At 39.1% G+C, this 25,002-nt stretch overlaps 1 protein-coding gene across 3 annotated transcripts in view; it reads left to right on the top strand.

Moving 5' to 3' along the window:
* Nucleotides 1-21,660, top strand: part of Ttk (TTK protein kinase) — a 39,553-nt gene extending 17,893 nt beyond the window's left edge. For all 3 annotated transcript variants that reach the window (XM_052187727.1, XM_052187728.1, XM_052187726.1), the window contains exons 13-22: nucleotides 1,456-1,582; nucleotides 3,930-4,019; nucleotides 9,125-9,282; nucleotides 9,411-9,562; nucleotides 10,315-10,439; nucleotides 12,004-12,084; nucleotides 15,007-15,183; nucleotides 15,529-15,613; nucleotides 16,105-16,202; nucleotides 21,257-21,660. In XM_052187727.1, coding sequence (XP_052043687.1) covers nucleotides 1,456-1,582; nucleotides 3,930-4,019; nucleotides 9,125-9,282; nucleotides 9,411-9,562; nucleotides 10,315-10,439; nucleotides 12,004-12,084; nucleotides 15,007-15,183; nucleotides 15,529-15,613; nucleotides 16,105-16,202; nucleotides 21,257-21,340 — 1,177 coding nt within the window. In that variant the 3' untranslated portion in view covers nucleotides 21,341-21,660. The remainder of the gene's footprint in view (nucleotides 1-1,455; nucleotides 1,583-3,929; nucleotides 4,020-9,124; nucleotides 9,283-9,410; nucleotides 9,563-10,314; nucleotides 10,440-12,003; nucleotides 12,085-15,006; nucleotides 15,184-15,528; nucleotides 15,614-16,104; nucleotides 16,203-21,256) is intronic.
* Nucleotides 21,661-25,002: the final 3,342 nt, after the last annotated feature.

The raw sequence follows: 25,002 nt of genomic DNA, 5'->3' as shown, positions 1-25,002 counted from the left end.
CTTAGGCAAATGGATGGAGCTAGAGAACATCATACTAAGTGAGGTAACCCAGACTCAAAAGGTGAATCATGGTATGCACTCACTAATAAGTGGATATTAACCTAGAAAACTGGAATACCCAAAACATAATCCACACATCAAATGAGGTACAAGAAGTACGGAGGAGTGGTCCCTTGTTCTGAAAAGACTCAGTGAAGCTGTATAGGGCAAAATCAGAACAGGGAAGTGGGAAGGGTTGGGTGGGAAAACAGGGGGAGGGAAGGGGACTGATGGGACTTTCGGGGAGTGGGAGTCCAGAAAAGGGGAAATCATTTGAAATGTAAATAAATATATCAATAAGTTAAAAAAAAAGAAAAGAAAATGAGTGACATTTCAAAGAAAAGAATATATAATAACCTTCAACCATTGACTATATTTTTAATGTTTTAAGGAATAACATAATTCCATGATGCCTTTGGCTTTTTATTTTCAGAATGTCATTTTTTACCCTAATTAGAAGTATCCTATTTATAACCAGTGTCTTATCTATTTAATGCAATGTTATTATTTCATCATCTTATTACATGTAGTTACTGCAAAGAATGATTTCCAGCTAAATTAATAATGCATCTCTTAAGATATTTATGTGTGTGTTCTATATGCTTACTTATATATGCAGATACATGTGCCTGCAGGCCAGAGGGGTCTGCCACGCCCTACCCGATTCCCTTTAGACAGAATCTCTCATAGAATCTGGAGCTAGCCATGGCGGCTAGCCAGCCTAAGCAGTGCTTGTGCCTCTGACCCCACCAGGTTACAGGCCTGCACATAGCCATGCCAGCACTTTACACAGCGCCTGGGGATTCTGCCTCGGGTCTTGATGCTTGCACAATAGGTGCTCAAACCCACTAAGCCATCTTTCTAGCCCCAGATTTTTTATTGTTGATATTTTTTAAAGGTTTGTTGTTGTTGTTGTTGTTAGTGGTTTTTTGCCAATTACTGCTACCAATAATGAAGATACATTAGCAATCAAAGGAAGTAAAGTATGAATGTGTGCAGAACAGACACAAACTGGAAGACCAAACTCTTCTGCTGACATAATTGGCTCTTAGTTATTTCTAGCAGACTGCCATAGAACATTATTGTTTAAAAACAATTCTAAAAATCTGTGGTCAGATATAAGCTGACCTTTACTTTGGCTAAGCTGTTATAAAATTCTTCTTACTCCATATTTTTAATTCCATCTTATTTTATTCAGAAGGATTTGTGTTAGGAGATAAAAAATTGATTTCACAACAATTTCCCCCAAATTAACCACCTGGTCATGATATAAGTCAAACACATAAATATCAGCTCCTAAGAAAAACTAATTTGGGAATTTTAGGTTTATGTGATCTTGTTACAGTGCATGAAGACTTATATTTTTCCTTTAATTTTTAAAAATGTTATATTAAAGAAAATAAAAATCTTTTCTAGTTTTAAGACTCCAGTTGTAAAGAATGACTTTGCACCTGCCTGTCCGCTGTCAACACCTTACAGCCAGCTTGCCCCCCTCCGGCAGCAACAGCAGCAAGGGCTCAGCACTCCTCTTCAAAACTTACAGGTTCGATGCGTGTGCTTTATGGTGGCATATTTATGGTGCAGTCAGTTTCATGGATTTTGCTTTCACAGTGGCAAGTTGTCAGGGAAGGTCTTGAGAATCTTCCCTTAGGAAAGATTTTGACCCTTTGGTAAGAGTGTGTCCCCCACATGCTCTCAGAATCAGGTTTGCAGATCCAGTAAACTCTCTCAGGGAGGGAAGCTTACTTTGTGCTTGTGAGCAGCAGCATTTCCTTTGTTAATTCATTTGGAAAAGTGAATCTTCTGGATAGTCAGAGTAGCAACATGAGCCACTTACAATTTATTATAGTTTTTGTAAACCAAAAAGATTTTGCTGACATGTGAATTATCGCTTGACAAAAACCTAGGTACCAACTGACTGAAATTATTGTATAATACTCTTGAGCACAGTGTGAACATGGGTCTGGTGGGCAGGCCTCCTGGACACACTTCTTGGCCTCACTCTTCACCAGCTGTGTGATCTTTGGCAAGTTTCAAGAACTCTTTGTACCCATTTCATCATGCTTAAAATGGAGAAATAACACTACCTACTGCTAGAATCATTGTGAAGGTTATGTTAATCATATGTGTAATTCTTAAAGCAGAGAGAGCATGGCCTGACACTTAAAAGTTGATAAATGTTAACTGCTGATGTTATTTAAATGAAATAGCCAAAAGAGTGATCACCTGTTAAGACCAGTTGATTAAAAATAATGGACAGAAAGTGGAAGAGTACTTACATACCTGGGAGGGAGGAACTGGGGAGTTGTTACTGTGAAATGGTATAGAGTTTCAGTACTTGATGACAAAACATTCTAAAGATGGACAGTGGTGGCGTTTCCACAGTGACCAGTGTACCTAATACCAGGGAACTGTATTTAAAAAATGGTTAAAAAAAGCAAAGTTTGGGTTATGTATATTTTGCCATTATATAAAAAGAGGAACAAAAGATTACCTGACAATAGCTTCTACAGTGCTAGCTATGGAAAGATTTGATAGTGTCTGTAGGCTGGAAATTATATAAGAAGTTACCAAGTGAAAGGAAGAAGCCTGGCCTGCTGGCATCCAGCCCTCAGGAGATGGAGGCAGGAGGATTCCTGAGAGTTGGAGGCCAGCTTGGTTTTCATAGTAGGTTACAGCACTAATTTAATCCAGAGTTACATAGAAAGACCCTTTCTCCAATGTTGATTCAAGATGTGTTTATTGGCCTTTTGGTGCTAATAGGTCCTGTTCTGATTAAAATCTCGATGGCAATTTAGAAGTGACTGGAAAGGGAACGTGAAAATGCTCTAGAGGAGGCCACTGTCAGGAGAGACTTCAAAAGCAGTCAGGTGTGGCCTAGAGCTGCGAAAGGGAAATCAGTGCTTAAGGTTTCACTGGGCTTTTGGAAGTTTTGTGTGGGATTGAGAAGCAGAGTAAAATGATCTAGTTAATTAGATTGGAAGGCCCTAGGAGTCTCTGGTGTTTCTGTATTCTGAAAAGTGTTCACAGCAGGGGTAAGGCTGTCAAAGGGATTATTTCCCAAGAAATGCTACTTACAGAGGAACAAAGAGAACATGGGAGACTACTCTGACTTAAGTCCGAAGAATAAGGACATGAGAATCCATCTGTCTGTTTCTATAGAAGATTACATGAAAGATTTTGTCATTTTTGGATTCAAAACACGACTCAGTTAAAGTGAAGTTTATTCAGATTTTGATTGATTGAATTTGGTTACCTGGCTAATCAAACCCTCTACTATCTCAAAATAAGGCCTTTCAGCACACCATTTCTTCTAAAGTCTGTAAACACAGGTGAGACCATCCAGTTATAAGAAGCAAGGAAAGGACAGCTAATTCTCACCAGTTGATAGATTGCTGGGGACAGGGAACTTCACTGAGGGCAGAAGAGAAGGGTAGCCTTTGATGGAACGTGCATTGTCTACTTGACCAGAGCTCACTGGGCCTTGGCACATTGCTCTTATAGAATGTTAAGTGGAGAGGTGGGGGTAAAGAAATGGACGTGGATATGGGAGTAAAGAGATGAAGGAAGAGAAAGTAGCGAAGAAAGAAGAAATGAGCAGCTGTTGAGTTTGTCCATTGGATAGTAAGTGACATGCTTAAATTTTTTACTCAGATTAAATAAAAATCAGTTAAACAGGAGACCGATTAGAAGTTTGTCTCTGAATTTACTTAACATATTTCTTTTATTCTTCTTTTATGTTTTTGTTGTTGTTGTTGTTTGGATTTTTTTTCTTTGAGAGTCTTTTGTAGCCCAGCTGTCCAAAACTGGGAGCGTTTCACCATACCTAATGTAAACTAGTTTGTTAGACATGTTCTTTGAACTTATATTTACATATCTCAATGGTTTAGATTTCAGAATCCTCATCAAATGAATGCATTTCAGTTAACGGAAGAATTTACTCCATATTAAAGCAGATAGGCAGTGGAGGTTCAAGTAAGGTAAGTATCAAGTGAGTAAATATCCTGCCTTTTGAAGGATGGCAGCTCTTGTATCTCCTCCAAGCCCATGTTGCCCCGGAGCCAGCAAAGCTGCCTCATATCCTCCCCTCCTTCCCCTAAAATTAGACCAAGTCTTGCACCTCAGCCTCATGCCTTTCCTCATGTGTCCCCTGCTTTCAGATGCTTTCTGTGTCGTGTTCCATGCAGTGCCCAGTAACCACTGTATTATTACATGGAGACTGAAATAGTGGGCTGAGCACATAGCATGATCTGATGTGTACTTAGGGTCATTAGTTAGGATGTTCAGTAGCGACCTTGTTTTAGTCAAGGTTTTTCATTTTAAAAATGCTCTAGTAACATAAACTTCTGCAATTAGACTATTTTCTAAATTTTCGAGTGATTATTTTTAAATGTATTTTTATTTTTTAGTGTGTACGATGTTAATATTAAATAGCATGTTCATTTTTCCTACAGATCTCATTTTTCTTTATAGTTGAATGAAACCATATTATAGATTCATATTTTTCATTATCCATTTATCTGTTGAGGAACATTATGGCTGGTTTCATCTCTTGTTGTGAATAGAATGGCAATAAATGGATGTCCAAGTGTCTGTGTTGTAGAATGAGTCCTACAAATGACATGGCTGGGCTATCTTAAGAAACCTCCATTCTGACTTTCATAATGGTTGTACCAGTTTACAGCAGCAGTGAATAAGGGTTTGTCTTTCACCACATCCTCACCAGCAGTTGCTGTCCAATTTTTTTGATAACATCTATTCTGACTGGGTTGAGGCAGTATCTCAGAGAAGTTTATATATTTCCTGGGGCTTTCATCACACCTAAAAATAGCCTTGGGCCATTTGTATCCTTTGTAATTTTTTCCTTTATTGTTTTATTTTACACATAATAAGCTTTTGCCTGTCTGTCTGCCTCTGCCAGTCAAATGTAGGCCAGTAGAGGGGGTTAGATCCTATGAAACTAGAGTTACAGACAGTTGTTAACCACCATGTGGGTGCTAGGAATCGAACCTGAGTCCTCTAGACAGGCAGTGTTCTGTGCTGAGCCCTGCAACCCTGTTTCTTCTTTTGGGAACTGACCATTTCATTAGCCTGTTTGTCGATGAGAAGTTTTGTCTTATTTTGCATTTCTCTGTAGTTCTGACCATGAGTCCCTTCTTTGAAGTATAGGTAGCTAAGATTTTCCTCTCGTTCTGTTGTCTGTTTATAGTTTCCTTTGTTCTTCAAGGACCTTTTAATTTCATGTATTCGCATGTGTTGATTTGTGAGGCTATTTCCTATGCTTTGGCTCAGAAAGCACTTGCTTAAACCCCGTTCTTGAAGTATATTCTCCTCTTTCCTCTGGCAAATTCAGTGTTTTAGGTTTTAAATTAAGGTCTTTGTTCCACTTTGAATTGACTTTTGCACAGGATGAAAGAAAGACTGGCCAATGCTCGCTGTTAGGTGGGTTGTCATTTCTTTGCACTAAATGCTTTTGAGATCTTTGTCAAATAACTAGATGGCACTGGTTTTGTTGGTCTGTTTCCAGGTCTTCTATTTTGTTCCTTTGGTCTGTCTGGTTTTATGTCAGTACCTGGCTTTCATTATTGTTATGTCCTTCTAGTCAGTTTGCCTACAGTTTGACTAATGTAAATTCAAGTATTATAATACCTCCAAAGGTGTTCTTTTTCCTTAGGATTGCATTGTTCCATATGAATTTCCATGGGGTTTTTTGTTTGTTTTGTTTTGTTTTGCTTTGCTTTGTTTTCCTAGTACTGTGAAGAATGTCCTTGGGATTTTGATGGGTATCTTAAATCTGTAAATTAATTTTGGTGGTATTGCCATTTTCATGATGCTACCCTTGATTATGGGACGTGTCATGGAACATCCTCTGCACCTCTTCTGTTTGAATAGCTATCTCTTTGTCCAGCTGTGGGACATTTTGTGCTATAATTTTATTTGCCCATTTTCCAATTTAGCACATATCTTTTTTCTACTCTATGAATACTCAGGTTTGACTTCTTGAATGTATCCCAGAATTTTTGGGAGTATTGTCTGTGTGCATTAAATGTATTTTCTTTATGTATGTCTAGTGTAATATGGTCTTAGCTTTGTCTTCCATCCCTAAAATTTGTTCTTCTGCCTAATCTTGCTTAGTAATGATGCTTTTTAATTTAATTGACCGTTCATTCCAGGCATTTGTGTGGTTTCTTTTTGTTGTTTCAGTTCACGTGTTAATTTTTCTTTCCTTGTTCTTTACTTTTTCCTCCAGTTTACCATTTTGTTCACTTTGGAGATTGTCTTGTCGGGGTCTTAGATTGAGTTCCTTAGTCATGCATACATTTGAGTCTTTTATCTGTTCATTAATTCATTTTAAAAGTAGGGCTATGAATTGCTTTCTTCTGGGACTGCCTGGAGCCCTGAGCTCAGTTGTTACTTTGACTGAGGGGAAAGCATTGTGAGAGCTGTCTTCGCATCTCGCTTCCCACCCCACCCGGTCACTTCTGCCTGTGTTGCTCACCCACAGAGCTGCCCTCCAGGTCGGTCGCTCAGGCTTCCAGAGTTTTGTTAAATGTGACTTTGGAAAGTAGGTCTGGAAATGAGAGGGCTGAACTGGAAATACAAGTTCGGACTTTGACATTAGGTTTCTTTTTCTTTCTTTTTTTTTTTTTTATATTTTTATTAGATACTTGCTTTATTTACATTTCAAATGGTATCTCCTTTCCTCATTACCCCTCCGAAAACCCTCTATCCCATGTCCCCTCCCCCTGTTCAAACCCACTACCACCACCAATTTCCTAACTTGCATTCCCCTATTCTTCTATACCATTCCTAGACTTTTAGGTTTCTTATAGACAGTTGGTTTGTTTTACTGTAGTTCTCATTGATGACCACACACACACATACACACACACACCACACGCACTCGCCTTTATTCTGTCACACTCAGACATCTTTCTGGCGTCCCTGCACCTCAGGTACACTGCCTCAGGACTCAGGATTTGACCTCTAACTCAAGCCTTCCTTGGCTGTTTTCTGCCATTAAATGGTTAAAGTTTCCAAACTTGTATTTCCAATTCAGCCCTCTCATTTCCAGGCCAACTTCCCCAGCTTGACTGTTCAGCATCTCCCCTTGGTTTCCAGATGTTTAAGACAGAATGTGTAAACATGTGCTCCCTGGTCTCCAGTTGCAGACATAGCAACTTCATTCTTACAATTACTTGGCTAAAAACCTATTGATTGCTTTTTCTCATACACACATTTAGGCTTTACCTTTTGAGCAGTCTCAAAATCTGTTTTTTGTTTGTTGTTTTTAATTAGTGTTGTCACTTTGTCTGAAGCAGCTATTATTTGGTTTATTGCAATAAATAATAAGCTCACTCACTTGGCCATTTTACTTCTGTCTAGTTTGTGCCTTTCTCCCTCTTCCCTCCTTCCCTCCCTGCCTTCTATAGTGCCTTGCTTTATAACCCAGCTAGCCTTGAATTTGCAGCAGTTCTCTGCCTCAGCCTCCCAAATGCTGGCATTACAGGGTGTATCACCATCCCATCTCTGTCCAAATGTCTTTGCTAATGCGTCCTCTTGGCCAGTGCACTCAAACACTCAGTCACCAGAGTTCTCCATTCTGTCTTCACTGTAGTTTCCTCTCTCTTGCTGCTCTCTCTTGAAGGCTAGCCTCAAACTCAGTGGAGATCATTCTGCTTCTGCCTACCTCCTGAGTGCTGAGATTAAAGGTGTGTGCAACCATGCCTAGCTGTGCCTTCCCTATTAACCACGGTCTGTGGATAGCTTATTTGTTGTTTGTGCCCCACCCTGTACTTAATATCAAGATGTCCATGTTTGACTGTTTGGTGATATTAGCTCTGTTGACTAGAACTTAATAGGACCTTTATTCCTTTGCTGAGTGTTCCTCTTTGGCTATTAGGCTATTTTATGTTATGGTGACATATAAGCCAGAGATATAGGGCTTTTTTTAAGTTTTACTGTAATTCTCTAAGCCAAGCTAGCAGTAACTTGCTTCCAGCTATTTTATTAACTTATAGCAAATAAGGAAAGCATCACACATTGTAACACCCAGCTGTATATTCCTGCACCCGGTAGGCTGAGGCAAGGTGATTTGCCTGGGCAACATACATACATACATACATACATACATACATACATACATAATGTAGGCCGCTGCTATGGCTTTGGTGGCCTTAATCCCTAACATCAAAACCATAAGCAAAAGACAAAATAAGTAGGAGTGTATATTACCACATGGAGCACATCTTCCAATAAATGTTTTCCTTTTCATGTTCCCTTATTAGATTTTCTGTTATGAGCATAAGGAAGGAAGAAGGTGGGGGTAAGAGTGACTGAACAAGAGTGACAGGGAAGGGAGGAGGCCTTTTGGAAAGAAGACACTAGGAGCGAAGGGCGGGAAGTGCAGGCGCTGCCTGATGGATGTGCTGGGAGCTGTAAACTCACGCGGGGCCTCTGTCCCAGTCTTCTTTGCCTTAGTCCTGTTTTTAGAAATTGATTCCTAGGAACATTATTGCTCCTGCCAACCTAACTGAAAATGTGCCTTCCACAAATGAGTGTAAAGATGGCTTACAAGTAATGTGACTTTATTGTAAAAATATTATTTGTATGATATTTTAAAAATATTCTCTATGGAAGAAATGAACTGGTTGATAGTAGGCACGATCAAAGGGGGGACCACTGTCTAAGAAGTGAACCGTCAAACACAGCCTTAGTCATCCTTACCGTGTTTGAATGCCTTTTCCTCGATGTTATCTTCCTGGGTAAGACATCCCTGGAATTTTGTGAATATACAGCAACATTTAAGTTGCTTTTCTTAGATACTGATAGAGAAAACTTTAGGGGTTTGTACCTTTGAGGTATTTAAATGTCCACTGTCATAGGGGCTGGAAATGGACATTTAGCTTCTCAGCATCACATACATTTATTTATTTATTTATTTATTTATACACACACACTCAAAATAGGGCCAAAACTTCCTATTATTCGTGTTTTAGAATTTCTCCGCCTGAGACTGTTCGTGTGAAATGGAAAGTGCTGTTCCAGTTTACCTGTCCTAAGCTCTTTCTTTACTTCTATGTAGGTGTTTCAGGTATTGAATGAGAAGAAACAGATAAACGCTATCAAATACGTGAACCTAGAAGACGCCGATAGCCAAACTATTGACAGCTACCACAATGAGATAGCTTTTTTGCACAAACTACAGCAACACAGTGATAAGATCATCCGCCTCTATGATTAGTATGAATTCATTTTTATTTTAAAAATAAAAGTTTGTTCTTGCCATAATTCTTAGGCAAAGAGTAAATCCTTAATGGTATTATGTGGGCATTTATTGTTTTGTTACATCTGTTTATCCTTAATTGTAGTGAAATCACGGAGCGGTACATCTACATGGTGATGGAATGTGGAAACATTGACCTCAATAGTTGGCTTAAAAAGAAAAAGTCCATCAATCCATGGGAGCGCAAGAGCTACTGGAAAAACATGTTGGAGGCAGTACACACAATCCATGAACATGGTATTTTCATATCTCCAAAGTTAAAATAGTTGTTAATTATGCCATTTTAGAAACATACCCTTAACTGGAAGTTCATTTAGAGGTGAAGGCACAAACCCATTTCTTAAGACTGGTTATACACAGAAACTTGAATCCACACATGTACACCGTAACCTTGCCCTCCCACTGTTACCTGGTGATTCAGATATCCTGAAACTAGGAGGATGGTCAGTGTTTCAGTCTCCACAGGATTTTCTTTCTGTGCCTGGTGTGCGAGCTGCTCTGTTCTTGGTCTTTGTGTTTCAGTGTTAGCTCCTGCTTCATTCTTGTTCTTTCCAGGGATTTTCTCTGCCTTTCCCTTGTCTTTAAAACACATGTGTTCAATTTAATGTGTTTCCTCTGCTTCTTTTATAAACAGTAACTAGACAGAGGATAGGATTCTTTGGGGTATGGGAGGCCTTGCAACCTTACTGTCTCTACAGTGCTTTGTTGTGCAGCATACACTGACAGGCTAGGTCTATAATCCTGAATGGTTTGCTTCAGCTCAGATTGCATTGAGTGTCCTCACCCTTAAAATGATGATGTTGGTACTCAATCCATATCGCTCAGTGGTACCTGGCCCACATCATTTGCTAAGAAGGTGTACACTATATAATAACTGAAGATTAACGTGTTGATTAATTGAAAGAATGACTAGAGATTATGAAATGCTTTTTTTTCTGTCCATAGAATGTTTTTTTTCTTCATCTAACATAATGAATTTTATTTTGAAGGCATTGTTCATAGTGATCTGAAGCCTGCTAACTTTGTAATAGTTGATGGAATGCTGAAGCTAATTGATTTTGGAATTGCAAACCAAATGCAGCCAGATACAACAAGCATTGTTAAAGATTCTCAGGTAGGACTTTTGCTGTCTTGGTTGTATTTTAGTGTTTTGAACCAGGGTTTCAGATAGCCTAGAGTGTTCTTGACCAATTGCCTTCAACTCCTGATCCTGCTGCCTGCGCATCCCAAGTGTGGAATTGTAGGTGTCAGCCCCAACACCCAGCCTCAGGTACAGGAGTCAGGCCTCAGGTACAGGTGTCAGCAGCCCCAACACCCGGCCTCAAGTAGACTGTGCATCTCAGGTATGGGACTGCAGGTGTCAGGCCCGACACCCGGCCTCTGGTAGGATTTTAATGATGGCTGGTTACTACAAGGCTTGGTTCCTTTTTATCTGTTAAATATATTGATAATATTATATTTTTACCAACCCTGATCCTCCAAAAATTTGAAGTCTTTTGAAAGAATAGAAACTGTTTATAAAAGACCATGATCAAAGTCACGGTCAATTTGATTTATAAAAGCAGTTCAAGATCAGACAACTATATTTATGAATTCTGAATGATTTTCTCATAGCTGAGGCAGAGCAGAGAGGAATTGTACCTTCATGTTTTCCATTGCCCTGTTTCTTTTTCTTACTCCTTAAAATTGGGGCATAGTTTTAAGAGAGCCATATTGTATTCCACTCAGCTACATTTAAAAAAGAAATATTTTACTTAATATTTGTGTGTGTGTGTGTGTGTGTGTGTGTGTGTGTGTGTGTGTGTGTGTGTGTGTGTGATTCCAGATGCAAGCCTGCCATTGTGGAGGTGAGGGGTGGCTTTGGTAAACCAGTTCTCTCCTACTATGGGCCCTGGGAGCCAAAGTCAGATTGTGTGTGCAGCAAGCTCTACAGCCCAGGTGTCTTTTGCAGTGAGATTTGCAGTAGTAAATGTCTTGAAGCTGAAGTGGTGAGATGCACCTCACCGGCTATGTCCAGGGATGAAGAAAAATCAGTAGACAGCATGAACTTCAAGTGATTCTGCTTGATAGTCATTCATTATTTTCCATTTTAGAAGTACAGATGACCAGTGTGTGTAGATAAGACTGAAGTTACCTATGGCAAGGTCTTAATCAGCATGCAGACATTTCGTTATCTTAGAACTAAAGAATTTTGCTGTACTTTCTGTGCGCAGCTGGAGAAACTCTGATTTAGTTTTCCAGCCCATCAGTGTGCCCATGGGGCCAAAGAATATTGGGAAATGAAGCTAGCTGGTTCCTTTTATTTGTGTATTAATTTGTTTCTTGGTTTATTGAAGGGAGAATATGTTGAATTTATTTGAACATGAAAGTCAATAATAGGCAAATCCCTCAGTGTTCAGAATTCGCCTAGACAGTTGTAAAAGCAGATAATACTAGCTCTCCAACATAGATAAAGACAAAGCATGGTGCTCCAAAGGGAGCCAGTTCATTCTCAACCCAACTCATTTGATTGGAGTTGTGATGTGATATTACATACATTCTTATATTGTTGGCAGTTGTTTGAATTTTCAAGTCTGTCATTTAAATCATTAGTTATTCAAATTTCCAAGAATCTGACATTTATATATTTACAAATCTAGAAAGATGTTCTCATTGATTTCTTTGTGATTTGCAAATAGGTTGGTACCATTAACTACATGGCCCCAGAAGCAATCAGAGACATGTCTTCTTCAAGAGAAAATGGGCAAATCAAGACCAAGGTACTGGGAGGGGCACTCCCCAGCACCAGGGAGCTCCTGTGAGTTGTCGTGGGATTCAGCTCACCATTCTTTTTTATCTTTATTTTTTCATCTTATTATTTTATGTGTGCGTGGTTGTCATTTTATTCTCTGTGAGCGCTGCTCGTCTCCCTGATGTCCCTTAGCAGGGGCCCATTTTCTCTCCAGAATGTGTCAAGCTCCCAGGCTAATCCTTTCACTGCTGCAGTGTTCGGAAGCTCACACAGGACTGGGTCCAGCAGCCTCCATGTCATACATGACCGTACTTCTTAATCATGAAGTAACTTGTCTGTTTTCCCCTCTGTGAGGTGGACATGTAGATAATGCGCATTTTAAAAGAAAACAAGGAGCAACAGAGAAAGAAATTTCTCAGTTCAGCATCCAGCTCACTGCTGACTAAGTTTACTTTTCTTCCCTAGAAACTATGGTTTCTGGTAGTTTTTCAAATAACTTACATAATATTTGTGTGTCTGTGACCATGTGTCTGTCTGTCCGAATGTGTATGATGTGTGTGTATGCCACTCATTTATGTTCTGAGTGGGCATATTTGTGCAATAGCACATATAGAGAGTGCACAGGGCACCTGTGTATGTCCGTTCGCTCCACCTGTCTTATTGGAACCAGTCTTTTGTTGCTGTTTGCTGCTGTATGCCAGGCTGGGGGATTTCCCTGCCTTCTCCCACTGTCTTTTCCTGGGTTGCCATGTTTGACTTTCACATTGGTTTCTGAGGAGTTGGTCAGGCCCTCACACATGGCAAGTGCTTTACCCATCAAGCCATCTTCCCAGCCCAGCCTTGTCAACTTATCTTAGAAAGCTGTTTTCATAATTGTTTGTCTTTTGTTTTCTTTTCTGATTTGTATTTGCTGCCTTTTAGTTAGGTTTTCTTTAGACTTCTCATGGTTTTGTTGAACTTAAAAACAAAAACAGATGTTTATTACATTCACAAATTCTCTGTCCCTTTGCTTTCCAGTTTATATTTTTGCATCTGTTGGGTGTTTGTTTTCATGGATGCTGTTTTGTTGTTGTTGTTGACAGGCTCTAACTTTTAAGCCTTGGCTGACCTTGAACTTGTACAGTTCTTCTGCATGGAGTCACCACTGACAGTACCCAGACCTGAGCCTGGGGCACTTGTGCTTGCCTCTTGAGCTGTCTCCCTTGTGTACCCTGATTACTTTCCCACATTTCAAATTCAGTTATAGTTGATTTCAGTGTTGAACTTGGAGTAAAACCTGCAGCTGGGTGTGGCGGGGTGTGCCTGCGATCTGCCTTCCAGAAGGTGAAGCTGCAGGGTCAAGAGGTCAGGGACCCGAGTCACTTAACACAACCTTGCTTTTTAAAAGATATTTTTTCTGAGTCTTCTGCTATTAGCTACAGGTTTTATTATAGTATTTTTTAATGTTTATTAATTTTTTTAAATTTTATAATTTCAGTTTAATGTTTGTCTTTTTTACTTTTAAGGTTTTGAATCATATGTAGCGATTATAATTTTTTTCATTTGTCAACTCAGCAATTTAATATGCAACAACAAATTTCCCCTCCCTCTTCCTTCCACCTTCTCATTTTTGAGACATGGTCTCATTATCCCAGGCATTACCTTTCCAAATGCTGGGATCTCAGATGTGTTCCACCAGTGGCTCAGTTTTCAAAGGTACAACAACGTTTGAAAAATTCATGCTTGAAGCTTGAGAGATGGCTCAGTGGTCAAGAGCAAGTTCTGCTCTTCAGAAAACCCAAATTCAGTTCCCAGCACTCAGGCTGCGTAGTTCACAACTGCATGTGAATCCGGTTCCGGAAATCCAGTGCCCTCTTCTGGGACAACCATGTACATGCGCACACCCATGCGCACATATATTCCCCCCACTTTTTGTTGTTTATGTTTTTTCTTAGTTGGTAACATTGTTTATCACAGTACAAATAATTTTCTCTTCTGTCTTATGTTTTGTTCTCTTATCCTAATATTGAGTAGTACTTTGTTCTTCCTTTGATTTAAAAAATAAAAAAGTTTTTTTGTGTGTTAGTTTCTTTTTCTGACCCCACCCCCCCCTTTTCTTCACTGACTTTCTATGACAGTTGGCTTACCTTTACTTTGTGGAAAATACATGTTTCTGTTTGTTTTTCATTCTCTGTTTTCCTGTTGCTGTGATTATTCCTGGTGTGGCTTTAACCCAGTTAACATTTAACAGTATTGAGTTCAGGAGAAGTGAATGATCTTTATTGGTACTTACTCAGGAACTTCTGCATGAAAAGATGGCTCAGCAGCAGAGAGTATTTGCTGTTGTCGCAGAGGAGGACCAGGGCTCTCGGATCCACTCACATACACATAAATAAAAAATAAATAACCTACAGAAAAGAAATTCTTCTCTCTGGTTATCTATATCCAATTCCACTTAATAGCCATTATAATATACTGTATTTATTTTATTTTTTATTTTTTATTTATTTTTTTTGCTTTGGGGTTTAGAGTCAGGGTTTGGTGCATGCTAGGCAAGTGGTTCTGGTTCTTTAATTTATACTCTAGAGATTAGGGTTGTAGAATTTAAGCAACCTTTAAAAAATATAGACATATTATGAATTCAGATACAAGGTGTTACAACCTAATCATTATATGACAAACAAATTCAAATTTTTGGAATTTTTTTTTCAGTATTGTATTTTCACCAGATGCCAAGAATTTAATACTTTATTTCCTATAAAATAATTTGAGGTTTTCAAGGGTTTAAAGTTCTCTATAAAGGGATCAAATGTAAGGAAAATTGGGAAAAGATGTTTTGCCATGAAAGCATAATCTTAAACTATTATATCCATTGAGGTTTTAATTATTATTATATAATTGGAATTACAGAAATAATATTTTTATGTTATCCTTTGTGTTAAATTAAAGCAACTTCTCTTCTCCTACCTAGATAAGTCCCAAAAGTGATGTTTGGTCCTTGGGGTGCATTCTGTACTATATGACTTACGGGAAAACACCATTTCAGCATATCATTAATCAGGTCTTTAAACTACATGCCATAATTAACCCTAGTCATGAAATTGAATTTCCTGAGATTTCGGAAAAAGATCTTCGAGATGTGCTAAAGGTAACACTAACACTTATATGGATATAGAAAAATAATGTCTCATAATTTCCTGTTTGTTTAAAAGAAGTATTTGAGGTATTTGGAATTATTTAATTCTCCTGAATGTAACTGGTCTAGTGAAAGGACTTGCTGATAGAAATTATTTTTAAAGCCTGCTTATGTAAAAGGTGTTTTTAAAAATTTAATGGACACATGGGAAGTTCTCAAACGTCATTTGGTTACACCTTGTAGTCGTTGTCTGAGCAGGATGTGTGGGAGGTCTGTAGCGTGATGTCATCTGGAAAGCCACTTTGTCGGCATCAGGTATAAAAACTTGCTGTTTGTTTTGTTTGTGTTTGTTCTTAGTGCTGTTTAGTAAGGAACCCTAAGGAGAGGATATCTATCCCTGAGCTCCTGGCACATCCGTATGTTCAAATCCAGCCCCATCCAGGTACTCCTTCCTTAAAGGTCACGTTTCCTAGGCTGCCAGCATGAATGAACAGTGTGTGAACTATAGAAGACCAAAATCTAAATTGGTGACTCGCTCATAGCCTGTTTGCTAAATAATAAAGTTAATAACGTTACCTCCTTTAACTTTGTTATTTTGTATAGAAGAGATTGTAATAAGTTATAAGAATGCCAGCTAGCTTACAGTATATGAAGTACAATATGTATTTTTTGTTGCTATGTTTTGGGGGGACAGAATCTTACTTTCACAGCTTAGGCTGACCCTTGAACTCATGATCCCTTTTCCCCACCTCCAGAATGTGTTTTTTTTTGTTTGTTTGTTTGTTTTGATTTTTGAGACAGGATCTTGCCTCAGTACTCCTACCTCAGCCTCCTGAGGGCTAGAATTATAGGCATGTACCTGGTCACAATGTGTATGGTTTGTTTTAGTGAATTTCTATTACTCTTAGTAATACAGCATTTTATTCATTATAGGCAGCAAAATGTCTAGGGAAACAACTGATGAGATGAAATATGTGTTGGGTCAACTTGTTGGTCTGAATTCTCCTAACTCCATCTTGAAAGCTGCAAAAGTAAGTTCATTTATATTAATTCCAGCCAGTTTAATGTAATGCAGTGACTTAGGCCTTAAAGAAACAAGTAGGCAAAAGGAAACTGGCCTGCTGCTCATATCTATGGGAAAGTACATTTCTGCGATTACTTAACTGAATGTTTTTTAAAGTGTTGACCTTTCTGATTTGTGTTATTACTGTTCTTAGACTTTCAGCTGGAATAAATAAGAATTAATCTTTTAAATTGTTTGAACGATTGGATCTCATTATCATCAAGTACTTAGCACAGCTTTAGAAACCATTTCTTTTTCTTTTATTAGATATATTCTTTATTTACATTTCAAATGATTTCCTCTTTCCTGGTTCTCCCCTCCCCGAAAGTCCCATAAGCCCTCTCCCCTCTCCCTGTTTCCCAATCAACCCCCACCTACTTCCTTGTCCTGGTATCCCCTACACTGCTGCATCGAGCCTTTCCTTCCAGGGGCCTCTCCTTCCTTCTTCTTGGGCATCATTTGATATGTGATTGTGTCTTGGGTATTCCCAGCTTTGGGGCTAATATTCACTTATCAGTGACTGCATTTCATGTGTGTTCTTTTGTGATTGAGTTACCTCACTTAGCATGATATTTTCCAGTTCCACCCATTTGCCTAAGAATTTCATGAATTCATTGTTTTTAGTAGCTGAGTAGTATTCCATTGTGTAAATAAACCACATTTTCTGTATCCATTCCTCCACTGAGGGACATCTGGGTTCTTTCCAGCTTCTGGCTGTTACAAATAGGGCTGCTATAAACATAGTGGATGGAGCATGTGTCCTTATTACATGCTGGGGAATACTCTGGGTATATGTCCAGGAGTGGTATAACGGGTCCTCTGGTAGTATCATGCCCAGTTTTCTGAGGAACCACCAGACTGATTTCCAGAGTAGTTGTACCTGTACCAGCTTGGAACCCCTCCAGCAGTGGAGGAGTGTTCCTCTTTCTCCACATCCTCACCAGCATCTGCTGTCTCCTGAGTTTTTAATCTTAGCCATTCTGACTGGTGTGAGGTGAAATGTTAGGGTTGTTTTGATTTGCATCTCCCTGAAGACTAAGAATGTTGAACATTTCTTTAGGTGCTTCTCAGCCATTCCATGTCCCTCGGGTGAAAATTCTATTTAGCTCTGTACCCATTTTTTAATAGTGTTATTTGGCTCTCTGGAGTCTACCTTCTTTAGTTCTTTGTATATCTTGGATATTAGCCCTCTGTCAAATGTAGGGTTGGTAATGATCTTTTCTCAATTTGTTAGTTGCCATTTTGTACTATTGACAGTGTCCTTTGCCTTACAGAAACTTTGTAATTTTATGAGGTCCCATATGCCAATTCTTGATCTTAGAGCATAAGCTATTGGTATTCTGTTGAGGAACTTTTCCCCTGTGCCCATGTCCTCTAGGCTCTTCTCCAGGTTCTTTTCTATTAGTTTCAGTGTGTCTGGTTTTATGTGGAGGTCCTTGACCCACTTGGAGTTGAGCTTAATACAAGGAGATAAGAATGGATCGATTTGCATTCTTCTGCATGTTGACCTCCAGTTGAACCAGCAACATTTGTTGAAAAGGCTATCTTTTTTCCACTGGATGGTTTTCGCTCCTTTGTCGAAGATCAAGTGACCATAGGTGTATGGGTTCATTTCTGGGTCTTCAATTCTATTCCATTGATCTACCTGCCTGTCACTGTATCACTACCATGCAGTTTTTAACACTATTGCTCTGGAGTACTGCTTTAAGTGTGAGATACTGATTCCCCCAGAAGTTCTTTTACTGTTGAGACTAGTTTTAGCTATTCTGGGTTTTTGTTATTCCAGATGAATTTGAGAATTGCTCTTTCTAACTCGATGAAGAACTGAGTTGGGATTTTGATGGGGATTGCATTGAATCTGTAGATTGCTTTTGGAAAGATGGCCATTTTTACTATATTAATCCTGCCAATCCTCGAGTATGGAAGATTTTTCCATCTTCTTCAGAGACTTGAAGTTCTAATAATAGTGGCTATTGTGAAGGGTGTCATTTCCCTAATTTCTTTCTCAGCCTGTTTATTCTTTGAGTATAGGAAGGCTACTGATTTTTTATCTGGTCACTTTGCTGAAGTTACCAGCTGTAGGAGTTCTCTGGTGGAGTCTTTTGGGGTGCTTAAGTATAATTTTATATATCATCTGCAAATAGTGATAATTTGACTTCTTCCTTTCCAATTTGTATCCCTTTGACCTCCTTTTGTTGTCTAATTGCTCTAGCTAGAACTTCAAATACTATATTGAATGAATATGGAGAGAGGGGGCAGCCTTGTCTAGTCCCTGATTTTAGTGGGATTGCTTCAAGTTTCTCTCCATTTAGTTTGATGTTGGCTACCGGTTTGCTGTATATTGCTTTTACTATGTTTAGGTATGAGCCTTGAATTCCTGTTCTTTTCAAGACCTTTAACATGAAAGGGTGCTGAATTTTGTCAAATGCTTTTTCAGCATCTAATGAAATGACCATGTGGTTTTTTTTCTTTCAGTTTGTTTATGTAGTGGATTACATTGATGGATTTCTATATATTGAACCATCCCTGCATCCCTGGGATGAAGCCTACTTGATTATGGTGAATGATCGGTTTGATGTGTTCTTGGATTCGGTTGGCAAGAATTTTATTTAGTATTTTTACATTGCTATTCATAAGGGAAATTGGTCTGAAGTTCTCTTTGTTTGTTGGGTCTTGGTGTGGTTTTGATATTAGTGAAATTTTGGCTTCGTAGAACAAGTAAGGTAGTGTTCCTTCTGTTTCTATTTTGTGGAATAGTTTGAAGAGTATTGGTGTTAGATCTTCTTTGAAGGTCTGATAGAATTCTGCACTAAAACCATTTTGGTTAGGAGACTGTCATTGACCACTGCTATTTATTTAGGAGTTAATGGGACCATTTAGATGGTCTATCTGATCCTGATTTAACTTTGATAGTTGGTATCTGTCTAGGAAATTGTCCATTTCATCCAGATTTTCCAGTTGAGTATAGGCTTTTGTAGTAGGATCTGATGATTTTTTGAATTTCCTCAGTTTCTGTTGTTATATTCCCCTTTTCATTTCTGATTTTGTTAATTTGGATACTGTCTCTGTGCCCTCTGGTTTACTCTATCTTGTTGATTTTCTCAAAGAACCAGCTCCTGGTTCTGTTGACTTAGTCCCAAGTGATCTTACACTCGGGTGTTCTCTGTGTTCCTGGCTGTAACATCCCACTCAGTCATAGGAATGACGATGGTGGCCTCACCTCTAACCACAGGACTCCCTGAAGACAGATGTTCCCTAGCATACTAGGTGCACAGACAGCTGTGGCGGCAGTGCCCAGCTCTGGGTGCAAGTGGTACCCTGGCGGGCCATGTCCCAAGCGATCTTACACTTGGGTGTTCCCTGAGTACCTGGCTGCTCAGTCACTAGAAATCATTTCTTCTAGTCAATTCTTAATACAGCCTTCCGAGAATGACAATTTCCTTAGTTTCTGTTGTTATATCTCCCTTTTCGTTTCTGATTTTGTTAATTTGGATACTATCTCTGTGCCCTTTGGTGAGTCTGGCTAAGGGTTTAATCTATCTTGATTTTCTTAAAGAACCAGCTCCTAGATTTGTTGATTCTTTGTATAGTTTTTTGTTTTTACTTGGTTAATTATTTCCTGCTGTCTAATCCTCTTGGGTGTATTAGCTTCTTTCTGTTCTAAAGCTTTCAGGTGTGTTGTTAGGTATGCTCTCTCCAGTTTCTTTTTGGAGGCACTCAGAGCTTTGAGTTTTCCTCTTAGCACTGCTTTCATTGTGTCCCATAATTTGGGTATGTTATGCCTTCATTTTCATTAAATTCTAAAATGTCTTTATTTCTTTTTGTGTCTTCCTTGACCAAGTTATCATTGGGTAGGGTGTTGTTCAGCTTCCATGTGTGGGGGGGCTTTCTGCTGTTTTTGTTGTTATTGAAGACCAACCCTAGTCTGTGGTGATCTGATAGGATGCATGGGGTTATTTAATCTTTTATCTGTTGAGACCTATTTTGTGACCAATTATATGGTCAGTTTTGGAGAAGGTACTATGAGGTGCTAAGAAGAAGGTATATTCTTTTAAGATGAAATGTTCTATTAAATCCATGATCTCTTAAATCCATTTGGTCCATAACTTCCATTTCATTGTGTCTCTGTTTAGTTTGTGTTTCCATGATCTGTCCATTGATGAGAGTGGGGTGTTGACAGTTTCTTTTTAATATATAGCTTTCAGTAATTTAGTCGCCCCCTATATCTATGGATTACATATCTAGGGTCAATCAACTTTAAATCAAAAACATTCTGAAAAATAATTTATCTGTTGGACATATACCTAATTTATTGTTATTAATCCATAAAAATGTAGTGAAACAACCGTATCATATTTACATTGTATTAGTTATTTTAAGTATGAATTAAAATATTCAGCAAGATGTATATACATATGTGGAAATAGTATGTACATTCTATAAGGGGTTGGAGTATCTATCAGGTAGGAATCCTGTTAACCAGCCCTTCAAAGGTAATACTAAGGAATAGGGAGCATAATTAGACTTATTTACATAGTAATTTTAATGTCTTCTGTTGATTAGTGTAAATAGCTTCTGAAATTATATATTGTTTCCTCATGAGTATTTGATAAATGTATATATGAATTTTTTAGTAAGTTATTTTAAGGAAAAGTAAGCGGGCCTGCAGTGGTCTTAGAGTTCTGCTTATATGCGGATTGTACTGTATTGTAATTCTCTGTGGAAAGGTTGAGCTGCATTTCTTTTTTTTTTTTTTTTTTGAGCATATAGATATTTTTTAATCGATATATTATTTATTGACATTTCAAATGATTTTCCCTTTCCTTGGTGCCCCCTCTCTGCAAGTCCCATAAGCCCTCTTCCCTCCCCCTGTTCTCCCATCCACCCCTTCCCACTTCCCTTTTCTGGTATTCCCCTACACTACTGCACTGAGCCTATTTAGAATATATCACTGTCTTCACGAATCTAATAATACATTGAACTAAAAAGTTGAAAAAAACAGGTTTGTGTTTTTAATTTTAGACTCTGTATGAACGTTATAATTGTGGTGAAAGTCAAGATTCGTCATCATCCAAGACTTTTGACCAAAAGAGAGAAAGAAAGTGATGCCCAGCTACGCACAAACCCAAACACTAAGCTGACTTCTCTGCTCCACTCTTGACTCTCGAGGAAATCTGCCAGTTAGAAACAGCCTCACCTGGATTTTATCAGTTGGAAAAAAAACCAAAAACAAACTTGAGTAGATTCTCCTCAAAAGGAAGCTGTAAAGCTAATCACTCATAGCACTGTGTATATTAAATTATAGAGTTGTGCTTTTCTTTTGTGCTTTTCTGTAAATCTAATCTGTCTGCCAGTGTTTCACATTTGAAGCAGTGGATGATAGCTGGAATGTTGAAGATCTCTGTAAATAAAGCTTTACCACAGTACCAGAGTTATATAGTTGTTTTCTTCAATCAAATGTGTTGTTGGCATGATGACAAAATTCTTAGAAAAACTGGATTAAGAATAGATTTTGAGGCCAGCCTGGTCTACCGAATTAGTTCTAGGATAGCCAAGGTTACACAAACACTTTCTTGCCACCATCATCCTGCCGTCCAAAAAACTGTAAATAAATTTCTTAATTGTCTTCAGCCATGATACCATCTATAGTATTTGGTCTGCAAGTGGCTTTTTCACGTCTGTCTTTGACTCTTCATAGTACATGTGGGGTTTGGGATTCTAAGTATGCTGGAGTTATTGATGTAATTCTATAGTTAAGCATGCCATTCTTGAGTGCTTTTTGGTAATCGATTGTCATAAATGTGCCTCACTGTGTGATCCTGTCTTTCTTCTTCTTTTCCCCCTCCTCTCCCCCCCCCTTTTATGTCTGGGATCAAACCCAGACCCTTATAAGATCACAATGTATATGTACAAATATTCACAAACAAGAATTTGAAATACTATTCTCAAATATTTCCAAATATACTTAGCATCACCTTGCATTAACACAGTATTAGTTTCTAAAATAATCATATAAGAAATAGATTTCCATGTTTCAGAGCAGTTAGGTCCACAACAAAATTTAGCAGAAAATACGGAGCTTCTGTGTCCTTTCCCTTCTGTCCCAGGCAGTGGCCATTGCCTTTGTCATTAACATCACCATCCCACAGCACAGTGGTGCCTTGGTACCTTCCATTATAATCCATGAGCTTACACTACAGAGTCATAGTGTCTGCTGGGTGCATTCGTGGCCTTTGACATGTCTAATGAAGGTATTTGTCCTACAGAATGTCCTTGTCCCTCACTCCAGGGAGAGGGACCCTGCTCTTTTATGTTCTTCTGAGAGACTGCAACTGGAGATTTTTAGACCCCTAGCAATTAGCCTAAACAGGGAGCAACTTGTTTTTTCCCAACTCAGCCTGGAAAACCATTACACTTAAGATAGCGCTCCCTCCCTACTCCAGGAACTCCACGCTCCAAGGACTAGCTCCCACATTCTGGAGACATCTTGCATCTTGCTCAAAGTAACTGTGTTTGTCCAAGATAACCTATAACCTTCCACTGAGCCATGAATTGCCGCTTGATCTCCCCATTCCTTATGACATAGATCACTGCCTAAACCTCCCCTTTTCTTTGTAGTTTTCTTCTTTTAAAACCCCTGACTGCAGCTGTGAGAGGGGTGGGGGGTTGAGGGGGGTCGAACTCCTCTGCCCCTGTGCTGGACAAGAGCTCTGCCCAGGATAAATAAACCTTGTGTGTTTGCATCAAGAGCAGTGTCATGAATTTTTGGGGCATCCCGAGACTTGAGTGAGGGTCTCCCGGGAATCAGGAGTCTTTCATTTGGGGCTTGTCCCGGGTTTTGCAACCCTCAAATTCTCAGATACGCCTCTTGGAGGTAAGATTCTATCTTTGTCTATGTCCTTATCTGTTGACCATTTCTGAATCTGGTATTTCTGGTTTGCAGTTGTCTGAGCTTGTGAGAGCAATAAACTCCCTGTCTGGGATGGAGGAGAGGGTTATGAAGAGATAACCAACTGTCACCCTGGGAGATGTCCCAGGAGGTCTGAGGGAGCTCAGAGGATATTTGGAGATTCCCCACTCGGAACCCGACTCTCCTAGAGAGGAGAGATTTTGTGTCCTCTCGGCTGTCTGATTCTGTTTTCTGATGTTGGAAGTCCCGCAAGAGGTGGGCTCTAGTCTCAGCTTTCATGGTCTTTCTGAGTGTTCTGTTTGTGATTTGTGTGACTTGGACGATTGGACAGACTGTTAGCACTCCTCTGGGTCAAACTCTTGACCACTGAACTGAAATTAGAAATAGGGCACGCAATCTGTCTTTAGACGTTAAGAAGGGATTGTAGAGAATGTTTTGTTCTTCAGAATGGCCAATGTACAATGTTGGCTGGCCTCCGGAGGGTACACTTGACCTGACTCTGATTTCTGCCATCAAAGATGTTGTTTTTCAGAAGGGACCAGGGTACCTTATATTTTTGTTTGGGAGAATTTGGCTCAGGATCCTCAATCCTGACTAAAGCCCCTGGTCTCAGAAAAATAAGCCAAGGTCCCGAGTCCTGGTGCTCCGCGACTCGTGACTCAGAGCAGAAAAGGAAAGCAAAAACAGTGGAGCCTGGTACAAGGAGATAAGAATGGATCGAAGCGCATTCTTCTGCATGCTGAAGAATTGAACCAACACCATTTGTTGAAAAGACTGTCTTTTTTCCACTGGATGTTTTCCGCCCCTTTGTCGAAGACCAAGTGACCATAGGTGTCTTGGTTCATTTCTGGGTCTTCAATCCTATTCCATTGATCCGCTTGCCTGATATTGTACCAATACCATGCAGTTTTTATCACTATTGCTCTGTAGTAGAGTTTAAAGTCTGGGGTATTGAATCCCCCTGAAGTTCTTTTACTGTTGAGAATAGTTTTAGCTATCCTGGGTTTTTTGTTATTCCAGATGAATTTGAGAATTGCTCTTTCTAGCTCTATGAAGAACTGGGTTGGGATTTTTATGGGAATAGCATTGAATCTGTAGATTGCCTTTGGCAAGATGGCCATTTTAACTATATTAATCCTGCCAATCCAGGAGCATGGAAGGTTTTTCCATTTTCTGAGATCTTCTTCGATTTCCTTCTTCAGAGATCTGAAGTTCTTGTCATATAGATCTTTCACTTGTTTGGTTAGAGTCACCCCAAGATACTTTATGTTGTTTGTAGCTATTGTGAAGGGGGTCATTTCCCTAATTTCTTTCTCAGTCTGCTTATCCTTTGAATATATAAAGGCTACTGATTTGCTTGCATTGATTTTTGTAGCCAGCCACTTTGCTGAAGTTGTTTATCAGCTGTAGGAGTTCTCTAGTAGAGTTTTTAGGGTCACTTAAGTATACGATCATATCATCTGCAAATAGTGATAATTTGACTTCTTCCTTTCCAATTTGTATCCCTTTGACTTCCTTCTGTTGTCTAATTGCTCTAGCTAGAACTTCAGCTAATATCCAATATATATAAAGAACTCAAGAAGTTAGACTCCAGAAAACCAAACAACCCTATTAAAAAATGGGGTACAGAGTTAAACAAAGAATTCTCACCTGAAGAACTTCGGATGGCGGAGAAGCATCTTAAAAAATGCTCAACTTCATTAGTCATTAGGGAAATGCAAATCAAAACAACCCTAAGATTTCATCTTACACCAGTCAGAATGGCTAAGATTAAAAATTCAGGAGACAGCAGGTGTTGGAGAGGGTGTGGAGAAAGAGGAACACTCCTCCACTGCTGGTGGGGTTGCAAATTGGTACA

Source organism: Apodemus sylvaticus, chromosome 7 (genome assembly GCF_947179515.1).
Source record: "Apodemus sylvaticus chromosome 7, mApoSyl1.1, whole genome shotgun sequence".
Lineage (NCBI taxonomy): Eukaryota > Metazoa > Chordata > Mammalia > Rodentia > Muridae > Apodemus > Apodemus sylvaticus.
The sequence above is the reverse complement of the archived record's forward strand: the minus strand, read 5'-3'. Positions and strand labels throughout refer to the sequence as shown.